Source organism: Panthera leo, chromosome C2 (genome assembly GCF_018350215.1).
Source record: "Panthera leo isolate Ple1 chromosome C2, P.leo_Ple1_pat1.1, whole genome shotgun sequence".
Classification (NCBI taxonomy): domain Eukaryota; kingdom Metazoa; phylum Chordata; class Mammalia; order Carnivora; family Felidae; genus Panthera; species Panthera leo.
The window spans coordinates 4,087,190-4,110,856 of NC_056687.1; the positions used below are offsets into that span (position 1 = coordinate 4,087,190).

Genomic DNA, 23,667 nt, shown 5'->3' on the forward strand with positions numbered 1-23,667 from the left:
GCGACAGCCTGGGGCTGTAGACGCGATGCTGGGGCAGAGGGAGCACAGGCAGGGGGGAGGGGGGAGGCACCGGAGGAGGCAGAGAGGAGGTGAGGCAGTGCGGCTGGTGGGAGTGCGGGGGAGGGAGACTCAGGGAAGGTGCAGAAATGAAAGCTCCTAGGGCCTGGGGAAATCACCGAGCAAAGGGTCACGGATGGTGGGGAAGAAGATGGGAGAGAACCGGAGGTTATAACCAGTTTCCAGAATTGTCCGTGCCAAGTTCCCGAGCGTGGACTAAGCAGTGAGGCGTGATTGCTGCATCCTCCTGCTTCTCTCTGGCACTTGAAGGCTTGCTTCTGGAACGTATATACAGAGCAAAAGCATAGTTGGGGCTGGGGCGGGGGGGGGGGGGGGGGGGAGGACTGTGCTGTGGAAAGTGCCAGAAAGCCACTGTTTTATGGGATTCTAATGATGAGCTAGAATTTTCGGATCGTACCTGTACAGGCCAGAAGGGGACTCCTTGTGCAAATGAGGAAACCGAGACCCAGAGAGGGGAGATAACTAACACGAAGTGTCTAACATCCAGTGCAGGACAGAGCCAGACTCACAGCCTAGTCCCTGGTGCCTGTGCCCCACGGCAGGACCAGGCCCTTCCCTCGTACTGACGCACCCGGTCTGAGCTCTCTGAGGTTCTCTAGCGTGCGAAACAGTGTGTGTAGAAGTGTTCTTGCCCAAATAAGTTCAGAGGCTGCGGCGTAAACACATTCCAGCAAATTCTTATTGCAGGACTTCTCAGGGCCTTTAATGTGCCGTTGTGTATCAGGACTCCAGAATGGGACTCTGCAATGTCTCACAGATTTATTAACCACGAAGTTCCTCTCTACCCGCCTACTACTCCCCTGCCCACCCCCACCCCCCGCCCCAGACCGTCTTTCGGGACCGTTCCGCAGCATGTGTTTGTCTAGCAATTACTTGTCCGCTTTTTCCTGTTCGTGACTTTTCCCTTCTTGCTTTTAATATTTTCACGGGTCATGTGCCCAGTGGGAAGATGTCCTTCTTGCTTAAAATCCCCTGGGCCTCTCGACCAGGGCTGAGCACTTGACACGGCTGGTCCAAATGCAGGTAGGATACATACGTGAGTCACACACGGGCTTTCTAAGACTTAGCGTGAAAAAAATTCATTCATTTTTCTTATATTAATTACATATTGAAACGGTAATGTTTTGGGTAGGTTCTGTGAACTACAACGTTACCACAATCACACGTGTGAATCCCAGCGAGATTTCGTGTAGATGAAGGCAAGGTTGTTGTAGAATGTATACTACGCTTGATCTTAGCCAAAAGGCCGAGAAGCGATATTGTTGTAGAATGTATAGAGAAAGTAAAGGAAATGGGAACGGCTTAAATAATTTTCAAGAACAGTTGCGTGAGAGGAAACGCCCTCCCCTGTTGCAAGGCTTGCTCCAGACTGTGGTAACGACCGCGGTCCACCGAGTGCGGTGGTGGCCGAGGGACGGACGCAGAGGGCGGTGGGGACAGCAGAGAGAACCTAGACGCAGACCCACGCACGTAGGGCCGCCGGTTTGGGGCACAGGTGCGGAGCAGCTCCGTGGTGCTGACTCAGATGCTCGTCTGAAGGCAGAATGAACCCTGACCTCACATCTGATGCAAAAACTAACTCAAGTTGCGTAATGCACTTTAACGTGTGAAGCTGTGAGACTTTCCTAAGAACCTAGGAGGACATCTGGGGGCCGGGGGCTTGGCACACGGGTGTCCAGCGTGACCCCAAAGCATAATCCGTAGAAGGCAGAGTTCGTAAGTGGCCCTTGGCCCACTTGAAAACCTTCATTCTGCAGACGCCCCGTTGGGAGGGCGAAAAGCAGTCTGTCGGGAGGGAGAACGGGCCGCGAGCCGCGCGTCTGACGGGATCCGGACGTCCGGGAAGCTTCGGAACACAACAATAGAAACAGACCAACCAGCCAAGCCAGAGGGTCCGAGAAAATGGGCGGCGGATGTGAGGGGACGCCTTACTGAGGCTTTACGGACGGCACCCGTCGCTCTCGTTAGCCAGCGGGGACGTGCAGATTGAAACCGTGGTGAGATGCCAGCTTACGGCGCTGAGAGCGGCTAAAGTGAACGTGTGACGGCCCCACGCGCGGGTGAGGGTGCGGAGAAACGGGGCCCCCGTGGCAGCTTCTTACCAGACAACGCATCCACTCCGTAGGCGACCCAGTCTGACTCATTGCTCTCCGGGGCATTCATCCTGGAGAAGCGACGGCTCGAGTCCACAGAAAACCTGCGCACCATTCTTCAAAGCGGCCTGATCTGTAACAGCCCCGAGTGGGGGGGAACCCGGTGGGTGGGCGGTTGAGCCAGCTGTGTCACACACCCGCGGAGAATTACGCAGCAGTGAAAAAGGGATGCCCTTGATCCGCGTGACAGCCCGAATGGACCTGGAGGGCACTTCGCTGAGTGAAGACAAAGGCCAGTCGCCAGCGGTCGCATCACGTAGGACTCCCATCTGTACTAAGCCCTTCAAATGACAGCATTACAGAGGTGGAGAACGGATTCGCGCCTGGCAGGGGTGAGGGATGCCGGGGCAGAGGGGGTGTGACTGGGGGGGGCGGGGTACGCGCCTGCGAAGTCTTCTGTCTGACGGAACGGGCCTCCCCTCCCGCGTCTTGATTGTGAGGGGGGTGGCACGGATGTGCCCCTGTGACGAATCGAGCTTCTCGCGCACGCAAAACCCTTCCTGGGGTTGATAACGTGCTGTGGTCACGTGAGAGTTCTGATGTCATCCGCGGTGACGTAAGATACGGCCGTTGGGGAAAGCGGGGTCAAGGGTAATCGGGGTCCCTCTGTGTTCTTTTTGAAATTTCCTGTGTTTCTAGAATTGAATTTCAAAACGTAACACAAACAGCTCCCAGGGTACTGTGTGCGGCTCACTCTTTCCCCCCGGGGGGCGCTGCCCTGGACACTGAAATGACGCCGTCAAGTTGTCCCCGACCATAAGGGGCTCCCAGGACGCCGTCCCCTGGCTCCCGTACCCGTCTCCCTGTCGTCTGAATGGTCCCAGGAGTCACAGGGAGGGCCCAGCCAAGCCAGCAAACCAGAGGGCATCTCCATCGCACGCTTACGTCAACAACCTCCCTGAAAACACCTCTCTTCCTTTGAGTTATTTTTAGCTGCATGCATTTGCACATTGTGATGTTTTCATCTTGCGACGCTTCACCGCCGGTTGCTTTTCCTACATCAGTGCTTCTGCAGGGCACAGTGAAAGGTCATCTTTCTCCGCCTCGTGTCCGCGGGGATGGCGACTCTGACTAGCAGAGCGGGTGCTGGGAGGGTGTAGAGCAGTCAGCAGCCTCGGGCACCGTTCCGCTCTGGGAGCCTCCGGCTGGCGGCCCCTCGGGGCATCGAGCAGACTTCCCCTGCCATCCAGCAGCTCCCCCTCCGGGTCTGCGCCCAAAAGAATGGAAAGCAGGGCCTCGAGGAGGTGCTGGCGTGCCCACATTCACGGCAGCGTCTTCCGCGGGGGCCGAGGGGTGGGACCACACCACGTGTCCGCGGGCGGATGAACGGGCGAGCAAAATGCAGCCTGCGCGTGCAGGGAAGGGCGTTCAGCCCCAAAGGGGACACCTGACACCTGCTGGGTTGGGGGGGAGCCTTGACCTCATGCCGAGTGACGTGAGCCAGACACAAAAGGACAAATACCGTGCGAGCCCCCCTGTATGAGGGACCCAGAAGAGTGAAACGCGTATCTTAAGGAGTCTTTTTAAAGAGAGCCCGCTCACGTGTCCTGAGGTTACGCAGAAGCTCTGCTCCCTTTTCTTCCCCACCTGCGGGACCCTCCGCACGGACCTGTTTCCCGGAGGAAACCTGAATCGTGTGGTCTGTGCCAGCTCGGGACCCGAGCTGAGGGTGGCGGGGGGACGTCTTCTCCGCATCCCAGAGTCCTGGGTGATGCGCGTTGGCAACCGTGGAACCGGTCCCCTTCCCACCGGGGGCCGCAGCCCGGCTGGGGCGCGGTGGCCGAGCCGCGACCGTCGTCAGAGAAACGTGGCTGGTTAGGTGCTGTCCTGCCACTGTGCGTGGACCCCGTACACATTTGTGGCCTTGGGATGGGCCCTGGCGGGTGCCCTGAATGACAGTAGCTCACGATCGCGGCACTTTGGTTCTGCGGAGGAAAACTTTAGTAATTAGAAGGGAAAGGAAAGTGCGGAATTAAACAGCTGTAGCGACAAGAGGGGAGAAGTACAGAGAAGAGCAGAGAAGGGTTCATACCTCAGATCAGGTGCTCACGACATCCAGCCTCCGGGCTGGGGAAGCCCCGCCGTGGGCTGGGGTCCCCACCGAGGGTCCTGGGCAGAGCCCCCTCCCCTCAGGCGAGGCTTCCAACCATGTGTTCCCTCCAGGGCCATAGATGCTGCCTGTGCCTGATCTATGCTTAGTCCTTAAGTTCGCCTAAGTGCAGTCCTGAGCGAGCTGGGTTTTTTTGTTTCTCTTTCTTATCTTATCTCAGTTTTAGGAGCCTTGGCGCCTGCAGATTTCTCTTCCTTCCCGGCTGCATTCCAGGGGCCCAGCCTGGTCCGGCTCAAGGAGGTGAGGCAATCCCTCTTGGCGTCAGGAACAGACGGGCCAGTTCTGATCCCGAGGCCAGATTCGGAGCACAAGCCAACCGGGCCCCCCACGATTGTGTGTGTGCGGCTCTGGGCAGAGGAGCACAAGTCACCCAAACAAGTTCTGTACAGAACGGTGGGGTAGACCCGCCTGGAAACCACGGGGCAAGCCGGTGCACGCCGTTCAGACCTTCCCCCGTTGGTAGTGAGAAGCCAGCGTGTAGGGTTTCCCCGGGGGGCCGAGCAGTGTCTCCGGAAGTGAAGGGTGAGGATGTGTATGTTTAGCCAAATCTGGATCCTGCACACCGGCCCTTCCAGGCTTCCTTCCAGCAGGCTCCGGGGTGCCCCTGTCCTGTATATTTTGCGGAGGGGGAGAGGGCTCATACCTGTTCCACTAGCCCCAGATAGAGCAGGCCTTTACATCGGGGGTGCCCTGGAGTACCTGGGCAAGAGAGGGACATCGCCTTGTTTGAGCTGATGAAATGTCCTCACAGGCTCTAGCCACTTGCCTCAGAAGCTGCCGTGTCCTGTGACAGCATTATCAGTTTGCAAGATTTCTACACCATCACAGATTATGTTTAAACTGTCTTTCAAGAAGCTGGAAACCCATCATTAAAAAAAATTTTTTTTTAATGTTTATTTATTTTTGAGAGAGAGACAGAGAGAGAGAGATCAGGGGAGGAGCAGAGAGAGAGGGAGACACAGAATTAGAAGCAGGCTCCAAGATCCCAGCTGTCAGCACAGAGCCAGACGCGGGGCTCGAACCCACGAACTGTGAGATCGTGACCTGAGCCGAAGTCGGACGCTCAGCCGACTGAGCCCCCCAGGCACCCCTTAGAAGCTGGAAACCCTTCAATCGGCTCAGAGTCCGAGGGAGGGAGGGCGGGAGCCCTGTGAGAGCAGAGACAGGCCAGCCCTGGGGGCCTCCCCCAGAGGAGGACCTCTCTGGGCCTGGGCTGCGTGGGGGCAAGACGGAGCGGGCGGGCCCGGAGTCCTGGCCGAGGGGGGCGTCGTCGGAGCAGGTGCTCTGTCAATACTGAGCAAGTGAGGCGAGCACTTAGAGTCACTTTTGATTGGAAGGTGGGGAATCTCTTCCACCTCTCATTGCTGCTCTCCCCAGACTTCCGAGCTTCCTGGCACAAGTCTTACAAACGAAGCATTTGACCCTTTCCAGACAACTCTTAACTACCGAGAGGCACCGAGGAACCCAGCCAGAAGCTCTCGAGGCTCTACCGGTCTCGAGGCAAATGGTGTACGTGGTACATAAGAAAAGGGAGCGGGTAAATCAAGTTTAAAAAAGATACCCAGACATCGTCCCTGATTTGTGGCAGCTTCACGTGATGGCTTCGTAGGAAGGGCCAACTTCATTTCGGGATTTCGGGAGAGTGGTTGACGGGGAGGAAGGTGTCTGGAAGGGGAGCCCCGGCTCCATCTTGGAAGGGCAGGACCTGTGCTGGGCGGGTGGCTCAGAGGACGCAAACGAAGAGGCAGGCCACGCCCCAGGAGGGGACCTGGGTCCACAGCTGGGGGCGGGGGGGCGCGGGGACGCCCCAGAGAAGTGGCCGATTCTGGTAGCGGTCGTCATCCCACCCCGTGCCGGGCCTGTGTGGGGCTGAGTGAAGCTGGTGGCTCTTGCCAGCAGATAAATAACCCAGGTGATCTCAGTGGTCAAAAGTGTGGTGAAGGAAAATTGCAGGGTGCTTTTTAGAAAGTGTCACAAGGCCCGAATCTGGACAGGTGGACCAGGAAAACCCTCCCCGAAGACGTGCCCATTAAGCTAAGCTGTCCCCAGGCACAGGGAACAGCATGCGGGAGGCCTGGAGGCAGCAAGCAGCTTGGTGTTTCTGGGAACTAAATGGAGGCCACCGTGGCCCGAGAGAGTCAACGAGGGCGAGGTGGGCAGAGGAGGCTGCTGGCCTTGGGTTTTGTCCCGGGGGTGGTGGGAAGCCATCAGCTTTCAGGCTGGCAAGTTACATGACCGGGTTCAAGTTCTAGAGTCCCCCTCTGCAGTGTGGACAATGGTTTTGCTGGCCAGGAAGGAGCAGGAAGGGCCTTCCGGAGGCCCTTGCGCCCTCCACGAGGGAGAAGGTAGGACATGGCCAAGGGAGGGGGTGGAGGCTGCAGGTAGGGTTCCTGAACCATTGGCCCTGGGGCAGGGGGACCACGGGGGGGGGTGGGGGATGGTGAGACCAGGTGTCCGACAACCATGTTCTGAGATTCGGGAGGTACAGGAGGGCCACGTTGGGCACGGAAGCCAGGAATGGTGCCGGGCTCGTTTCCGGCACGTTCGGCTGCTTGTGGCCTCCATGTGAAGATGTCGGGGGGGCAGCTGGAAATCCACGCGGGTCTCCCAGGAGTTACCCACACGCACGTGGTATTCACGTGGGCCCCGGAAGTGGGTGCGGCTGCCTGGGGAGGGGTCTTGCCAGGGGGGAGGTGAGAAGGGGTGGGGGCTGGGCCCCTGGAGAGCCAAGACGTGGGTGCTCTGGAGGAAGAATCCCCAGGGCAGAGCAGCTCAGGGAGGGCAAGAGAGGACTGTGTTTGGCCGTGTCCCAGGCAGCCAATCAAGTGAGGGGAGGGGCAGAGGGGAAGAGAGAGACTCTTAGGCAGGCTCCGGGCTCAGCGCGGAGCCCGACTCGGGGCTCGATCCCACGTCCTTGGGATCGTGACCTGAGCTAAAATCAAGAGCTGGATGCTCAACCCACTGAGCCACCCAGGCGCCCCTCCCTTCCTATCACTTTTTAATTGAACTTTTGTGATAATTGTAGGTTCCCATGCAGTCGTGAGAAAGTCTGCCCTTTACCCAGATCCCCAGTGGTGACCCCTTGTGGAACTCAGTGCGGGGTCACATCCAGGGTGGTGCCGGTGTCACCGCGTGGGTACCGGCCCTCCATCCCCACAGGGTCCCCCTGCCGTCCCCTTCCAGCCCCCTCCCCCCCCCCCCGCCGTCCCTCCCCCCACCAGCCACCACTCTGGTTCCCATCTGTGTATTTCGTCACCTCAGGGAGGTTAAATAAACGAGGTCACGCAGCATGTGACCTTTTGGGATTGGCGTGTCCCCCCTAGCGCCATTCTGGAGAGCCCTCCAGCACCTGTTGTGCATGTCCATACCCGAGTCCTTTTCGGTGCAGATGGGTGTAGGGTGTGGGTGGACAGATCGGTCCCCTGCTGAGGGCCAGGGGGTCACTTCCAGTCTGCGCTGTGAGGAATAAAGCTACTGTGAACGGTCGTGTGCAGGGTTTGTGGCGGGGCGGGGGGGCGGGGAATCTTCATTTCTCTGGGACAAGTGCCCACGGGCTGGGTCACGGGCGGAAGGCTCTCCCCGCCCCCGCCAGCCGCACAGGGCGCCCAGGCTTCCCTCATCCCGCAGCATTTCCGCCCCTCTTGGTGACGTGTTGCCCCGCGTGTCCCTGGCACGGGGTTGGGCATCTCTTCCTGTGCTCGTTTGTGGTTTATACATGTTCTTCGGTCAAGTGTCTTTTCCTGTCTTTTGCCCATTTACTGATTGGATGGCTCGCATCTTACCGTTGGGTTTTGAGAGGACTTTGCGCGTCCCGGGTAGGGACGTGGGGTTTGTGACGCCGCCGCTCAGTCTTTAGCTGGTCTTGTTACCCTCTTCACACTGTCTTTTCTAGAGCAGAACTTCAAATTTTGATACAGTCCAATTAGTTCTCTTTTTATAGACTACTCTTTTGGTGACAAGTCTAAAAACTGCCTACCCTAGATCTCAACGATTTCCTCCCATGTTTTTCTAAAACATTTACAACTCTATGCGTTCAGTCTGGGACCCATTATGACTTAATTCTTGTGTAAGGTGTGACAGTGAAGTTCATTGCCTCCCCCACCGCCACGCGCGCTTGCTGGGAAGGCTGTCCTTCCTTCGTGAATTGCTTTTACGGGTTCGTCAAAAACCAGTTGAACACATTTGTGCGGGTGTGTTTCTCGATTTCCGTTGACTTGTGGGTCTGTCCCTTCCCCAGTACCAGCATTCTCTTTACTGTAGCTTAGGATTCAGCTTGAGACGGGGGTATGCCGGGTCCGAACTTGAGTCTTCTTCCTCAAGGCTGCTTTCTTTTTTCTTTTTAGATTTTTTTTTTAATTTTTTATTTTTTTAAGTTTACATTCACATTATCCAGCATCTAGTGCAACAATGATTTCAGGAGTAGATTCCCTTTTTTTTTTTTTTTTTTTTTTTTAATTTTTTTTAACGTTTACTTATTTTTGAGACAGAGACAGAGCATGGACCGGGGAGGGTCAGAGAGAGAGGGAGACACAGAATCTGAAACAGGCTCCAGGCTCCGAGCTGTCAGCACAGAGCCTGACGCGGGACTCGAACTCACGGACCGCGAGATCACGACCTGAGCCGAAGTCGGACACTCAACCGACTGAGCCACCCAGGCGCCCCGTGGAGTGGATTCCTTAATGCCCCTCCCCCATCTAGCCCATCCCCCCCTCACACCCCCTCCAGTAACCCTCTGTTTGTTCTCCATATTTAAGAGTCTCTTCTGTTTTGTCCCCCTCCCTGTTTTTATATTGTTTTTGCTTCCCTTCCCTTATGTTCATCTGTTTTGTCTCTTAAAGTCCTCATATGAGTGAAGTCCTATGATATTTGTCTTTTTTTTTGACTAATTTCATTTAGCATAATACCCTCCAGTTCCATCCACATAGTTGCAAATGGCAAGATTTCCTTCTTTTTGATTGCTGAGTAATACACCATTGTATATATGTATATATATACCACATCTTCTTTATCCGTTTATCCATCGGTAGACATTTGGGCTCCTTCCATACTTTGGCTGTTGTCGATAGTGCTGCTGTAAACATGGGGGTGCCTGTGTCCCTTCGAAACAGCACACCTGTATCCTGGGGATAAATGCCTAGTAGTGCAATTACTGGGTCGTAGGGTGGTTCTATTTTTAGTTTTTTGAGGCACCTCCGTACTGTTTCCCAGAGTGGCTGCACCAGCTTGCGTTCCCACCAACAATGCAAAAGAGATCCTCTTTCTCTGCATTCAAGGCTGCTTTTAACAGCTGGCATCACTGGGGCCCGCCTGTGAACTCCAGTTACCACAGAGAACATTGGTCCGAGATCACCTACCCCCGCCCCCCCTTACATGCAGGTAATCCTGGTCTGAGCCCAACTGACGTTCGTGATAAATTTGGTTTCCTGCTGCTATTACTGTGGTCTCCCGGTGACCGCAGCCGTGGTCCGTCGGTTCATGCAGTAGGGGTCGTGTATGCGCTAGAAAGATTTGAGGCGCTCAGACTTGAGGTGCGTCAGAATAACCTGGAGGTTCGTCTACACGACGTGCGAGGACCCATCCCCGACGGTCTGCTTCAGCAGGTCTGGGGATGGGCCCCGAGAATTTGCATTTCTCAGAAATTCCCAGCTGCTGCCAGTGCTGCGGTTTGCCGGTCCAGGGGACCACACTTGGAGAATCAGTGACGTGAGGTCAGTTTTCCCAGGATTGGTTACAGTGGCCAGATCTCACACTCAGCGTCTTTGGTCATTTTCCCTGAAACACTATCTACAAATCCTCGGTCTGGGGTTTCTCACATGCCGTGGACGTCCGGAGATTGGGCTTGGCTGGGACAAGGTACAAAGGAACGCTCCGAGCGCTAAGGGGGTTTCGGGAAGAGAGCGCAGGCTGCAAGGTGCCCCCTTGCTTCAGGCCTGACTTGCTGTCCAGGGTGGCCGTGACCCATTCTCTTGGCTTTAAGGAACCATTTTAGAGGCTGTGTTTCAGGGATCAGATGCTACTCATCAAGGATGTTCTTTCCAGGGCCTCGAACATTTGGGTGTACGAAGACCCAGTGTAATCAAAGGCTAAAGCCTCCCGTTGTTCCTGCCCGCTCTCATTTTCTCCCTGCGGCCGTTGCTAAAGCCGAGTCGGCTGGGTTTCTCTCCCAGCAGGTATGCTTGGAGGGGCCACTTCTTTGGGGACACTCCGGACAGGAGACAGTCTGCTTCGCCTCCTTTGAGGGGAGCAGAACAGAGGGGGGCGCCGCCAGGGGACAGGCAGCCCCCCGGGCTCGGTGGACCTAGCCCGAGGGAGGCACCCTGGTCTGGGCGCCCCGATTCTGACACGTTCTGTGGGGACCCCGTGTTCTGCCTGCCGCGATCCTGCAGCTTCCAGCAGCTTCTTCAGAGCCTGCCCTTGCCTTTGCGGGACCTTCGCGGGTTGTGACAGAGCCTGCAGGCAGACGGGCTGTGAGGCTCCTAGGGGCGCTCCAGGAACTCGTTAAGGCAGATTTCCACGCGTTTCTTCTGCCTCTTCGTCCCTCTTCCCCTTCTGCTCGGTGACCAGCTGCTGCCCCCGTTCCAGATCGGCCCCCGACCACACCCACGGTACCCGTCAGCCAGGAAGCCCTGAGTTACACTTGCCAGGGCCATGGGAGACACCTTTTTTTCCCTTAAGTGGGTGCTCCCAGGAGGAGAAAATACAGATTTGGAAAAAATAAACGCCCTGGGTATTGATCCTTGGCCCTTTAAAGGCAAGTTGGAAATCCCATGCCCCTGCCTTGTTTCCTCGTCGCTGACTCACTCTTCCACAGTGAAGTTTGAAATTCTCGTCTCAGCTCAAGTAAACGTGTGTTTGGCGAATGTGAGTTCCCATGTGGACGTTGCATTTTCATTCTTCAAGCTGCTGGGGATAGAAATGGGGCAGAGGCCACGTGAAATGGGCATTCGGGAGGCACGCTTTCCCAAGAGGGAACCTGACAGCACAGAGGGGCCCGCACAAGAGGTGGGGGCACAGGAAGGGTGTGCTGGGTTGGCTTAACGGGGGCTGGAGGAAGCGGGAGAGGAGAGGAATTTGTGTGTGTGGTGCGTGCTGGGGGTATCGTACTTTTTGCTCCCCCCAAAACTGCACGAGGTGTGCATTTCTTTTAGAACACATTTATTTTAGGGGCGTCTGGCTGGCTCAGTCGTTTGAGCATCCGACTCCTGATGTCGGCTCAGGTCACGATCGCACGGTTCGTGGGTCCAAGCCCCACGTCAGGCTCTCTGCTGATGGCGCAGAGCCTGCTTGGGATCCTCTCTCTCCCTCTTTCCCTGCCCGCCCCCCTCAAAATAAATAAATAAGCATTTTTTTAATATGAAATTTATTAAAAAAAAATAAATAAATACGAAATTTATTGTCAAATCGGTTTCCATACAACACCCAGTGCTCATCCCAGCAGGTGCCCTCCTCCCTGCCCATCACCCACCCTCCCCTCCCTCCCACCCCCCATCAACCCTCAGTTTATTCTCAGTTTTTAAGAGTCTCTTATGGTTTGCCTCCCTCCCTTTTCCCCCCTTCCCCTCCCCCATAAACAGTTTTTAAAACAGAGATGTTTTCCTTGAACTCTGATTGAAACATTGAAAAAAGAATTTTTATTTTCATTCTAGTATAGTTAACGTGTTGTATCAGTTTCAGCCGTAGAGTATAGTGATCCCACAGTTCGATCCGTTACTCAGTGCTAGGCATCTAAGCGTCCCCTCAATCCCCATCCCGTTTGTCTCTACCCCCGCCCCCCCCCCCCCCCCCCCCCCCCCCCCCCGGTGACCATCAGTTTGTCCTCTGTCATTAGGAATCTGTGCTTTGGTTTGTCTTTTGTTCTTTGTTCGTTTTGTTTCTTAAATTCCATGTACGCGTGAAATCAAACGGCATTTGTTTTTCTCTGACTTGTTTCACTTAACGTTATATATACTCTCTAGGTCCACCCGTGTCATTGCAAATAGCAAGATTTCATTCTTTTTATGGCTAATATTCCATTGCATATGTATATATCTATATACGTATGTATGTATATGCATATAAATATATATGCATGTATACATAAACACCACATCAGCCGATGGACATTTGGGTTTCTTCTGTGCCTTGATTATTATAAATAATACCGCAGTTAACATAGGGATGCGTATCCCTTCAAGTTAGTATTTTCATATTCTTTGGATAAATACCCAGTAGTGGAATTACTGGATCATATGGTAATTCTGTTTTTAATTTTTTGAGGCACTTCCAGACTCTCCTGGAGACCAGTTTGCATTCCCGCCAGCAGTGCACGAGGGTTCCTTTTTCTCCACATCCTCACCGACGCTTGTTGTTTCCTGCGTTTTTTACTTTAGCCCTTCTGACAGGTGTGAGGCGACAGCCCACTGTGGTTTTGATTTGCATTTCCCTGATGAGTGATTTTGAGCATCTTTTTATGGGTCTGTTGGCCATCTGGACGTCTTCTTTGGAGACATCTGTTTATATATTCTGTGCATTTTTTAACTGGATTATTTGGTTTTTTGAGTGTTGAGTTATGTCAGTTCTTTATATATTTTGGACACTAACCTGTTACTGGGTATCTTCTCCCGTTCTGTAGGTTGCCCTTTAGTTTTGTTGCCTGTTTCCTTTGCCGTTGTAGAAGCTTTTTATTTTGATGTAGTCCCAGGGGTTTCTTTTTGCTTTTGTTTCCCTTGCCTCAGGAGGCACATGTAGAAAAGTGTTGCTGTGGCCAGTGTCAGAGACAATACGGCCTGTGCTCTTTTCTAGATGTTTATGGCTTCAGGTCTCTCATCCATTTTGAGTTCATTTTTGTGTGTGGTGTGGGAAGGTCGTCCAGTTTCATTCTTCTGCATGTTGCTGTCCAGATTGCCCAGCACCCTTTGTTGAAGAGACTGTCTCTTTCCCATTGGATATTCTCTCCTGCTTTGTTGAAGATTAGTTGACCCTATAATTGTGGGTTTATTTGTGGGCCTTCTCTTCCGGTCCGTCGATCTGTGCATGTCTCCTTTTGTGCCATCGCTATACGGTTCTGATCACCACAGCTCCGTAGTATGTCTTGAAATCTGGGATTATGGTACCTGCAGCTTACTTTTCCTTTTTCAAGGTTGCTCTGGCTGTTTGGGGGGCGGGGGGAATTGTGGTTCCCTAAACAGTTCACGATTGTTTGCTCTAGCTCGGTGAAAAATGCTGGTGATATTTTGATAGGATTGCATTGAATGTGCAATTCGCACGTTCCCGACTGCTTCGGGCTGTGTAGACGGTTCGACAGTGCTTGTTGTTGTGGCTCGTGAGGAAGGTCTTCCCATTTGTGACCTCTCCAGTTTCTCTCATCCATGGTTTGTGGTTTCCAGAGTGCAGGTCTTTCCATGTGGGGAACATTTTTATTTCCATTTTGTAGGTCAGAGGATCTGGGCCCTAGAATTAACGTGTCCAGATCATCCCTCAAATAAGTGGGGGGCCTCGCCTCTGCTGCCTGACCTCACACGCCCGACAGGAGACCGAAGAAGTGACTGGTCTGCTGGAGGTCTGGAACGTTCTCGTCCTCTGTGCTGTGTGTTGCTCGTGGGTGTGCCTGGCTGTCAGGCACCCATTAGCGGCTGAAGGAAGACAGAGGTTGTCCTAGACTTAACTGCCCTTGAGGAATTCACAGTCCAGTGAAGGAGGAAAGAGAAATGGAGGTGACAATGTGAAACCAGCTCTTAAAAATGGTGACCCTTGTACTTTACAAATGGAAACCCGTGGCTAGTATAAAAAAGATGGAAAGTCCGAGTTCAGAAAGACTTCCTAATCTAGAGGCCATTACAATCAATCGCTTTTATTAAAAAACATTATTTTAGGGGAGGAAACCTCTCAAAGCCCCCAGCCTCATTACAGTAGAGGGGATCTCGCTGCTTGGTGCCTTTAAAGCCCAACATAAGGTCCGCGCACAAGTTTGAGGAACCTTCGACAGGGTTGGTCTTCAAAACTTGCTTTGGCAAAAAAGCTCATCGTTAACAGCCTGGCCTTTGTTTCCCCGACAGGTGTCAGAAATGGCCGAAGACGGGAGTGAGGAGATCATGTTCATCTGTAAGTAGTCCGTGGCCTGTCCGTGGGTGCAGTGGGGCGTCGCACTGGCCGTCTGGGCAAAGCCACGTCCACGTTTTGTTTCCACAATACAGAAAAGCTGCCGCTGTTTGAGTGGACATGACTTTGCTCGCTTTACGGAACACAGTTGATTGCGTGGGAAGTGCCCCCGCAGGGGTGTGTGGTTTTAAAAGGATCATCTTTCTCAGAACTTTGGGCCAAGGGCACTTTGCGGGGGGCGGCACTTGATTCAGAAAAGGAAGCCAGGGATTCGTGACACGTGAGGTTTCTAGTAAGCAGGTTGCGTTGGTGAATTTTCACTTATTCTCACTCCTTGGTAGATGTTGTTCTTTGTCACCAGAGAGGTGACCGCACACTTTGAAATGTGCCACAGAGCAAGGCCTTTTCCTTGGGGGCCACATCCTGAGTTTGCACCGTGTTCACACTGCCGGGGGAGGGGGGGCTGTAAGTCGCCCCCCTCGGGCAGGGGGCCTGCGATGTCCCCCAGGTGTCCCCTGTCGGCTCCCTGTCCCCCTGACACTCAGTGTCTGTTGCAGGGTGTGAGGACTGTAGCCAGTACCACGACTCCGAATGTCCTGAGCTGGGCCCCGTGGTCATGGTCAAAGACTCCTTTGTGTTAAGCAGGGCAAGGTGAGTGCTACCTCGGGCTGTTTTTACAGCGCTTCCTGTCAGGGTTGTCTGAACGCCGCCGTCTCTGCATCTGCAGAAAGGAGAGCTCTTGGAGGGTTCCCGGACCCAAGTCCTGCGTGGGGGTCCCCGCACAGGACCAGGCAGTTCTCGGACACCAGGGGGGTTCAGCTCTGACACCTGCTGGGAGGAGACAGCAGGGGGCCCCACAGGCTCAGGGCTCAGCCCCACAGGGCCGCCCCACCCCCCACTCCAGACGCCAGCCGCGAGCCCCGGGCTCTCCTCTGTCCTTGTGACAACCACGCTGCAGACTGGAGGCTCCAGCGGCCTCCTCCTCGGAGGCTTCTACATCGTTAGCGTGGCGCACAGAACTCTGGGAAACCCTTACCGTTTCCGGGTTATTACAGGATGTGATAAGTGGGATGAGTGAACAGCCAGATGAAGAGATGTGCAGGGTGAGGCCCCCGGAGAGGGCCTGGAGCTTCCCGGCCCCCCGGCCCCGGCACCACTCACCGCGCCCCTCCACCTGTTCACCCGCCCAGGCATGTTTCGAAGGCTTCCGAGTGAATGTCTTGTTCTAGTTCCGTGCTCCCAGGGGCCAAGCTGGCCGAGACACGGCGTGGTGGCCGAGGAAGAGCCCGCGGGCCGAGGCTGCAGGTTTCCCCGCGGCCCGAATCTCGGTCTGCCATCTGCCGATGCCCACCGTGGGCAGGGTGGGCTGCGGTGGGGCCCGGGCGGTGAGGGCAGGTAACAAGGCGAAGCCCTCAGCGCTTCTGGAAGAACGCTGGCAGGTGGAGGGAGGAGGCCCAGTGGCTCTGCTGTTCCACGTTTCCGCGTGGGGGCCGTGTCGCCCGGGGGGGCCGGAGCAAGGGCTCTGAGGGACCGCCCGTTCACAGCCCGGGTCTGCAGCTGGTTGAGCTGGGACAAGGCCTTCTCTTTTCCGTACCTCGGTGGCCTCATCTGCAGAGTGGACAGAGTAGCAGTACCCGCTGCAGACGTGTGGTCGGGATTGTAGGTACGGTGCCTGGCACGCGGAGGTGCCATTGTTACCTCGCTGCTGTTTCTAGAAGCTTCCCAACTGGTTTTCCTGGCATCTTTATTTACTTTTTCTCACTGTGACTTAGCTTCTCAAAACAGAGGACTAGTTCTGCCTGAAGTGGGGACCCTGCCGGCTCTCCCCGAAAACTTGCACTGGTTGCCTGTTGCCCGTGGAACTCTGGCAGCAACTACCAGTCCCACAGTGGGTGCCCTCTGTGGGGGCCTCCTGCCCTGCAGCCCGGCCTTCTGCGTGGTCCTGCGAGGGGGCTGCTCTCCAAGCGCCCTGGTGTCTGACCCGCTCCGGGATGTGAGTCGGGCTTACCCAGGCCTTGGCTTGTGCTGGGGTCCCAGCCCACAGGCCTTCCTCTTCCCGCACCCCATTCTTGACACCCTCAGTTTAGGCGAAAACATCCTCAGTGCCACTGGCCCGTTCAACCTAATGGAAACGCTTTTCTGGTCCTTGGAATGCCGTGGCACTTTTCCTTTTCTCGTGGTGTCTCAGCATGGAGCTCCCCCGCCCCGCCGCCGGGCTGTGGGGGGGGGGGGCAGTGAGAGCTGGTGCCCTTCATCTCCGTTGGCCCATCACAGCCCAACTGGCGCCGTAGTCGTAGTGGCTTGTCTCTCGGGTGGGGATTTCAAACACATCCCTTAGTGAACGCCCCACCCCCCACCCCCGCCCCGTGTGTGCTCTGGGTGGGTCTTGCCAGGGCTCTGGGGTTGCTCTCCAATGGCTTAGGCTTTTAGAGTCGGGCGGCCTTCCCCGCCTCTGTCCATGGTAGGCTCTTTATCAGCCTCGAGGATGGTATTCCAGCGAGAGCGAGCTTTGGGCCCTCTTGACCGCCTGTCCCCGGTGCGAGTGGCTGTCCTCAGCCGGCAGCGCTCCGGGACTGAGGGCCTCCTGTTCCATTTCCAGATCATCCCTTCCCTCCAACCTGGAGATCCGGCGACTAGAGGACGGGGCTGAGGGAGTGTTTGCCGTAACTCAGCTCGTCAAGCGAACGCAGTTTGGTCCATTTGAGTCGAGGAGGGTTGCCAAGTGGGAGAAGGAATCTGCTTTTCCGCTGAAGGTAAGGCCGGGGCTGGCGGGGGCTGGGAGCGGGCGGGCATCTGCCGGCCGCGTCGGGGGATCCGCGAGTTCAGGGATCGAGAAGTGTCTTCAGACAGCTTTAAAGATCATCGTCCCGCTTACTTCCAAGACACCGTTTTCTCTTTTCACGTTAGTTTGTTTCATTTTCAAAGGTTTGTTTTTGAAGGGGAGAAGGGGCGGGGAGAGAGGGAGGGAGAAGGCCCAGCAGGCTCCACGCCACCGTCAGCACAGAGCCCAACTCGGGGCTCAAACCCATGAACCGTGAGATAGATCGTCACCTGAGCTGAAGGCGGACACTTAACCAGCTGAGCCACCCAGGCGCCCCTATTTTAGTTTGTTTTTACATTCTAAAAACATCAGAGTTAAGCTAGCCTTTTGTAATTTCCAACCTTGCCAAACGTCGAAGAGAGCGTCATTTGAAATGTGTGCGAGAGTAGAGCCCGAACACTGCCCTTCCTTCCCTCACGACCTGGGCTGCCTCGCGGCCGTCGGGAGGTCCCTGGCAGGGCCTGGGCAGCCCAGGCACGTCCACACCCGCACACCTCGAGTGGCACTTTGCACAGCGCTTTCGAAGGGAGGGGGTTCTGTTCAGGCAGCGATAAGACACTGGAGCGAAGTTTGGCAGCTCTAAAAAGCCCATCAGACTGAGAAAAGGCAGCTTTTATGTGAAATTGGGAAAAAACAGACTGGCTGCAAGTCGCAGGGAGGACTTCGACCTCTTGAAGGAAGACAGGTGGAAGGTCACGAGGCCACGGGACCCTTGTTCTGTCCCCGCCCCTAGCATGTGCCTCCAGAAGCATCTGTGGCACCAACAGTGAGGACCAGGGTGCCGGTCCTTCGCGATTGCCCACAGCGGCAGACTCCTGCTGGAGGCCTGTCACAGCGACGTGGGTCTCAGGACACACAGGAGACAGATGGCCTCAGGTTCTAGGCAGTTCTTGGAAAAGTTGAGCTGACTGGGCAGATTGCAGCAGAATGGAGAGCACAGAAAGCTGTTAGATTTGTTTGCAAACAAAAGGAAAGAAAACGAGGTAGTTACGTGAGAAGCCTGAGGACAAGCCCCGGAGACCACTGACTGTGTCCTTCTCCGGACCCGGGGCTCGTGGACGCACACAGTCGCTGTGGGCATGTGGTCGGGCTGAGGCCCCTTTGGAAAAGTCCTCTGTGCTTGCTTTGGCTTCTTTCAGTGACTCGGTTGTCGAGGTCTGTCTGACATCTAGTTGTTTCCACTGCCGCATCAGCATCGAGCACGGGTGCGGCCGGGGGTGTGGGGCGGGTGGAGGCTCCCCGAGAGCGCACCCCACACCAGCCAGGGGTTCCAGGCACCTGGTGGCCCCCTCTGCTTCCGAGGGCTCCGTCCTCGGAGGGGGCCTTCACCCCGTTAGCAGTGGGGAGCGCCCACAGGAAAAGCCCAGGAGAGGGAGACAGAGGTTCCTACAGCAAGGAGGCAGTGGTTGCGTCAGAAAAGATGCAAGCAAGACCCTTTTCTCCTCGTGTGGTTACTTGGAGCCTCGGAACGTTTGAGTCTCTCCCCCTGTTCCCATCCACCAGTATCTGTGCTGTTACAGGTGCGGGTGCAGCTTATAGGACTGACTGACGTTACCGGACACGCTTGTAACAGAGGCAGGGAGGAACTCAGGTGTCCTGGTGCCCACCCAGGACGTACGCGTTCCCCTTTCCCACTGGGCCACACGCAGATTTCCGGTGTCTGGATGACCCCGGGACCAGGTGTAGGGCCTACGTGTCACCCAGAGCAGGTGGAGTGCTCAGGTGTCCCAGTGATGTCTGGGCCAGGGGTAGATCTCAGGTGCCCGGATGATATTCGGTCAAGGACGAGAGCTCCATCATCCCGATGCCACCTGGACCGGGAATACAACTCCTCTGTCGTTATGGCCCCTTGGAAACCGATTAGAACTTGGGTGTCCAGCCGCTGCTCCTGGACCTTGAGTAGGCCCGGCGTGGCCCAGTTCCCATCTGGCCGTGCGTGGCTCTCAGGCCCCCGGTGACTCCCAGAAGCAGGTTGTGTGCGGAGCCCGATCTGGCCTCCGGTGCAGCACTTCGGGATTGGCTGCCCAGCACACTCCCGCCACCCCACACGCACACACACACACGCACACGCACACACACGCACCCGCACACGCTGACGTGCAGACGGCCGGATAACCAGTTCCTTTCCCGGCCCCTTGGCGGCCGTGCCCACCCTCAGGTGTTCCAGAAGGACGGGCACCCCGTGTGCTTCGACACGTCCAGCGAGGACGACTGTAACTGGATGATGCTGGTGCGGCCGGCGGCGGGGCCCGAGCACCAGAACCTGACCGCCTACCAGCACGGCGACGACGTCTACTTCACCACCTCCAGGGACATCCCCCCCGGCGCTGAGCTGCGCGTGTGGTACGCGGCCTTTTACGCCAAGAAGATGGACAAGCCCATGCTGAAGCAGGCCTGCTCCGGCGCCCACGGTACATGCCCCCCCCCCCCCCCCCCCCCCGTCCCGCGTCCGCCTCCCGCCAGGCCTCGCTGTCGGGACCCGGGCCCCTGGCTGCCCACAGGCGCCTTGTGGTCGAGGGGGAGCCGTGCGGGCTGGGCGTGGGGAACAGAGGGGGCTGCTCTTGACCCCACGTGGTTCGGGCTCCTGTTCTGCTTGTCACATGTCTGGGCCCACCCCTCAGCCGGACACCGGCGGGTGGAACGTTCTCCCTGGGAGATCTGGGCGCTAGGGCACGACGGGCGGAGATCATCCCCGCCGTCCTGCTAGCTGGGGCGACTGTCTCTGTTTGGGGCAGCGGAACGGAGCACAGAGAGGTTAGGGAACCTGCCTTGAGCCGCACTGTGGAAGGTGGAGTCAGGATTCAGACCCGGATCTGGCTCCGGGGCCCGTGCCGGCCTCCTCGCGGCGGCCTCCTCCTTGGGGTGTGTGCTCACGTGCGTGTGTCCGTGTGCGAGTGCACGCCCGCGTGTTCCAGGAAGGACCTAGCGAAGGTCGTGTGTGTGATTTGCCCAAATCCGGCGGCCCGTGGAACTTCCGTCCGTCCTGCCCAGTAGTGAGTCCTCGCGGTGCAGCCTGAGACCACACGAGGTCACCGCCAGTGAGGCACGTTTGGCCTATGAGCTCAGCGGATCATAGCCTCACCTGAGCCGCCAAGGGCGGACGCACCTGTTGTTGCCACGGTTACTTGCTGGGGGGGAGAAACAACCCTCTTTGCTTCTGACCCCCCACAGCACAGGATTCTGACAAAATGGTTTCCTGATCACGAGCCCGTCGTGACACGAAGCAGCTCTGTAGAGTGAGGGTCTTCACATATGTGAGGTTCTGGTCTGTGCCGTGTGGTTGAGGTTCTCCCCCCCCCGCCCCCCGCCCCGGTGGAGCCCTTCTGGTCGTCCCTGTGCCAGCAGCCTGTGAGGAGACGAGTCCGGGCAACTGCCCACACCAGGCACCGCAGACCATAAGCAGCAGAAATGGGTCGCCTCTCAGCCCTGGAGCCTGAAGTCCAGGAGCAGGTGTTGGCAAGACTGGATCCTTCTAGAGGCTTCTCCCGGCTTCTGGTGCTGCTAGCGGCCCTTGGCGTTCCTCGGCTCGTCGATGCATCACCCTGGTCCCTGCCTGTGTCCTCACGTGGACCTCTCTCCCCCGTGTCTCTGTGTTCTCTCTTAGAGGGACACCGGTCGCTGGACTTAGGGTCTGCCCTGCTCCAGGGTGACCTCATCTGCCCTTAGTTGCACCTGCAGAGACCCTATCCAAAGCCTGCAGGAGCATGTGAATTTCGGAGGGCCACCCTTCCACCCACCACGGGCTGGGGGTGGTGGAGTGGGAGCCACTGAGGATGTCCTCGGGGAAAGTCTGTGGGGGCCACTCGGCCAGATGGCCTGCACTCTGGCTCCGTTGGCAGTAAAAGGCTTGCTGCCTTCACAGAGATATTTACGGGGTGTTATGTCGATAGTGAAGGGGGCAGGAGGAACTTGGAGACACCCACAGCTTTTCACCCAGCTGCTCCTAAGCCGTCCGCTAGGATTTGCTGGAACCGGGTGCCTGGCCTGGCCCCAGGGAGGACTGAGGTGCCCGGCCGGGCTGGGCTTCGCTTCCGGGCACGGCGTGGCCGGGCCCATCGGCGCTGTGCAAGGTGGCCGGGGTCTTCCCGGTCTGGTTTTCTCGTGTTCAGGTTTCCTTACGGCCTTGTGCCCCTGGGCCAGCCAAGCCCGCACATCGGGGTTTGTTTTACCAGAGGCTGACCTTGTCAGTCCTGTCCTGCCTGATGTCTCACCCCTCACGACTCTTCAGGTCAAAGTCAGAGCAAGGTGGCTGCCCTCCTGCCGGAGTTGCAGGGCCGTTTGCTTTTCCCCGCGGGAGAAGCCTCTCGTCTGGAGCTGACATTGCGAAGGTGCAGTTGAATGAAATGAGCCCAACCAGACAGCTCCCTCCTCGTTTTGTCCCGGCCGCCCTCCCTGGGGAATCCTGAGTTGACTGTGGTCGTCCTCCGTGCGTTCCTTCTGAGAGCCCGGGACACGACTGTAACCATGTCAGCATCAGCTGGCGGGCACGGTCCCCCTAAAGGAGTATTTGATTCGGGCAAGCAGATAACCAACTCAGGCACTCGGAAATTCCAGAAATACCTTTGATGGTTTTTCAGTCTTCGTTTTGGGAGCAATGACAAGCAGGTATTTCCTAGAAATGTCCTGAAAGTTCTTGACCGCTGTTAAGGGGTTGGTTAGTTGGCGTCCTTATTTCTTACACCTGTTGGACGACGACTTCGCTCAGGCAGTGCCGGGAGCTCCCCAGAGGACGCGTAACGTCTGCTGTTGTGCGTGGTGCCTGTGGTCGGTCGGTGACAGCGCCACCACTGGGGCCTCCCACCAGCCCCTTCCCCAGGAACCCCTCCTGGCACAACGGAGCCTCTAGAACCCTACTCCGGCGCTGCCCGCCTTGAGTGCCTGGGGCCCCGGGTGGTCTCGGGTGCGAGTTCTGGACGCCTCACCTGGTTGAAGCCATATGTTGGGACCCCACCACTGCCCGATTCTTAGACTCTAGTGTGGGTGCCGAGACCTGTGGAGAGGGGCCTGGAACGTACAGGAAGCTGGGCCTCTGCGTGATTCTGATTGGCCAGGTCCGACAGGTAGGGAGAGGGCTTAACCTCTCCTCCCACCACAGAGGCTTCTGGTCTGCACACCCTTGAGACCGCTGCAGTGCAGGGGAGGGAAGGGGCCTTTTGTGGCCATCACTGTACCTTGGGGCCAGTGGCAGTGGGGCCACGCAAGGTGAATGGGCCTGAGGGACCATGGTGTGTTCTAGAAGAATCGTGCTGGGGGCCAGGGCACGAGGAGCTGTCTGCCCAGAAGTTATTCAGAATCTTTCTCCGTGAGCATCAGAACTGCTAAAACTCACCAGTTTCATTCTATCTCTTTCAGATTTGCTTCAAAATGTATCTGTTGTAGAAATCAGCCAATTTTGTAGACGGCACAGCTGTGGTCCAAACACAGCAAAGTCAGAGGAGCAGACACACTCTTTTTAAAAAACAAACAAACCGGGCGCCTGGGTGGCGCAGTCGGTTAAGCGTCCGACTTCAGCCAGGTCACGATCTCGCGGTCCGTGAGTTCGAGCCCCGCGTCAGGCTCTGGGCTGATGGCTCAGAGCCTGGAGCCTGTTTCCGATTCTGTGTCTCCCTCTCTCTGCCCCTCCCCCGTTCATGCTCTGTCTGTCTCTCTCTGTCCCCCCCAAAATAAATAAATAAATAAATAAATAAATAAATAAATAAATAAAAAAACAAACAAACCAACTTTTACTATTTTTTCTTCCTGGTAGTAAATTTTCTTTTCTCATTTTTTCTTTTCTTTTCTTTTCTTTTAATGTTTATTTATTTTTGAGACAGAGAGAGACAGAGCATGAGCAGGGGAGGGGCAGAGAGAGAGGGAGGCACAGAATCCACAGCAGGCTCCAGGCTCCGAGCTGTCAGCACAGAGCCCGACGTGGGGCTCGAACTCACGAACCCTGAGATCATGACCTGAGCCGAAGTCGGACGCTCCACTGACTGAGCCACCCAGGCGGCCCCTTTTCTCATTTTTTCTTGAGCTCGCAGTACGGTTGATTTCTTTTCTGTGCACCAACTGGGCCTGGGGACCGTTGACGGAGGCCCGGGAAGCATGTGGGTGTAAATGGGTGGGCTCGAGGGGCTCAGGTCGGCTCTCGTCACCGGATGTTGTCAGCAGATTTTTCAAAACTGCTCTTGTAATGAGCAAGGTCGAGTATAAACACACTTAATCGCATTTGGGGAACTTTCAAGTCCCCATTTTAATGACCCTGGCATTTTTGCTGGCATCTTACGGTACGTGAGAAAAATGAGCACGGCTCACGTATGGTTTACCTACATTCAAACAGCAGTTTTCGGTGTGCAGCTCAGAGTTTCGACAGAGGCATGCAGTTGTGTAAGCCGTGCCACCGTTGAGATAGAGAGCATCCTTATCGCCCCTGCGGCTCTGCGCTGGAG

The 23,667-nt window shown here is 56.3% G+C and overlaps 1 protein-coding gene across 3 annotated transcripts in view; it reads left to right on the forward strand.

Annotated features, from left to right (window-relative positions):
* PRDM15 (PR/SET domain 15) overlaps positions 1-23,667 on the forward strand; it is a 65,686-nt gene that overhangs the window by 6,328 nt on the left and 35,691 nt on the right. For 2 of the 3 annotated variants that reach the window (XM_042954507.1, XM_042954509.1), the window contains exons 2-5: positions 14,376-14,421; positions 14,976-15,069; positions 17,018-17,171; positions 19,398-19,650. In XM_042954507.1, the coding sequence (XP_042810441.1) occupies positions 14,385-14,421; positions 14,976-15,069; positions 17,018-17,171; positions 19,398-19,650 (538 nt within the window). In that variant the 5' untranslated portion in view covers positions 14,376-14,384. Of the gene's footprint in view, positions 1-4,354; positions 4,582-14,375; positions 14,422-14,975; positions 15,070-17,017; positions 17,172-19,397; positions 19,651-23,667 lie in introns of those variants that run through there. The other variant, XM_042954508.1, reaches the window with a different exon arrangement.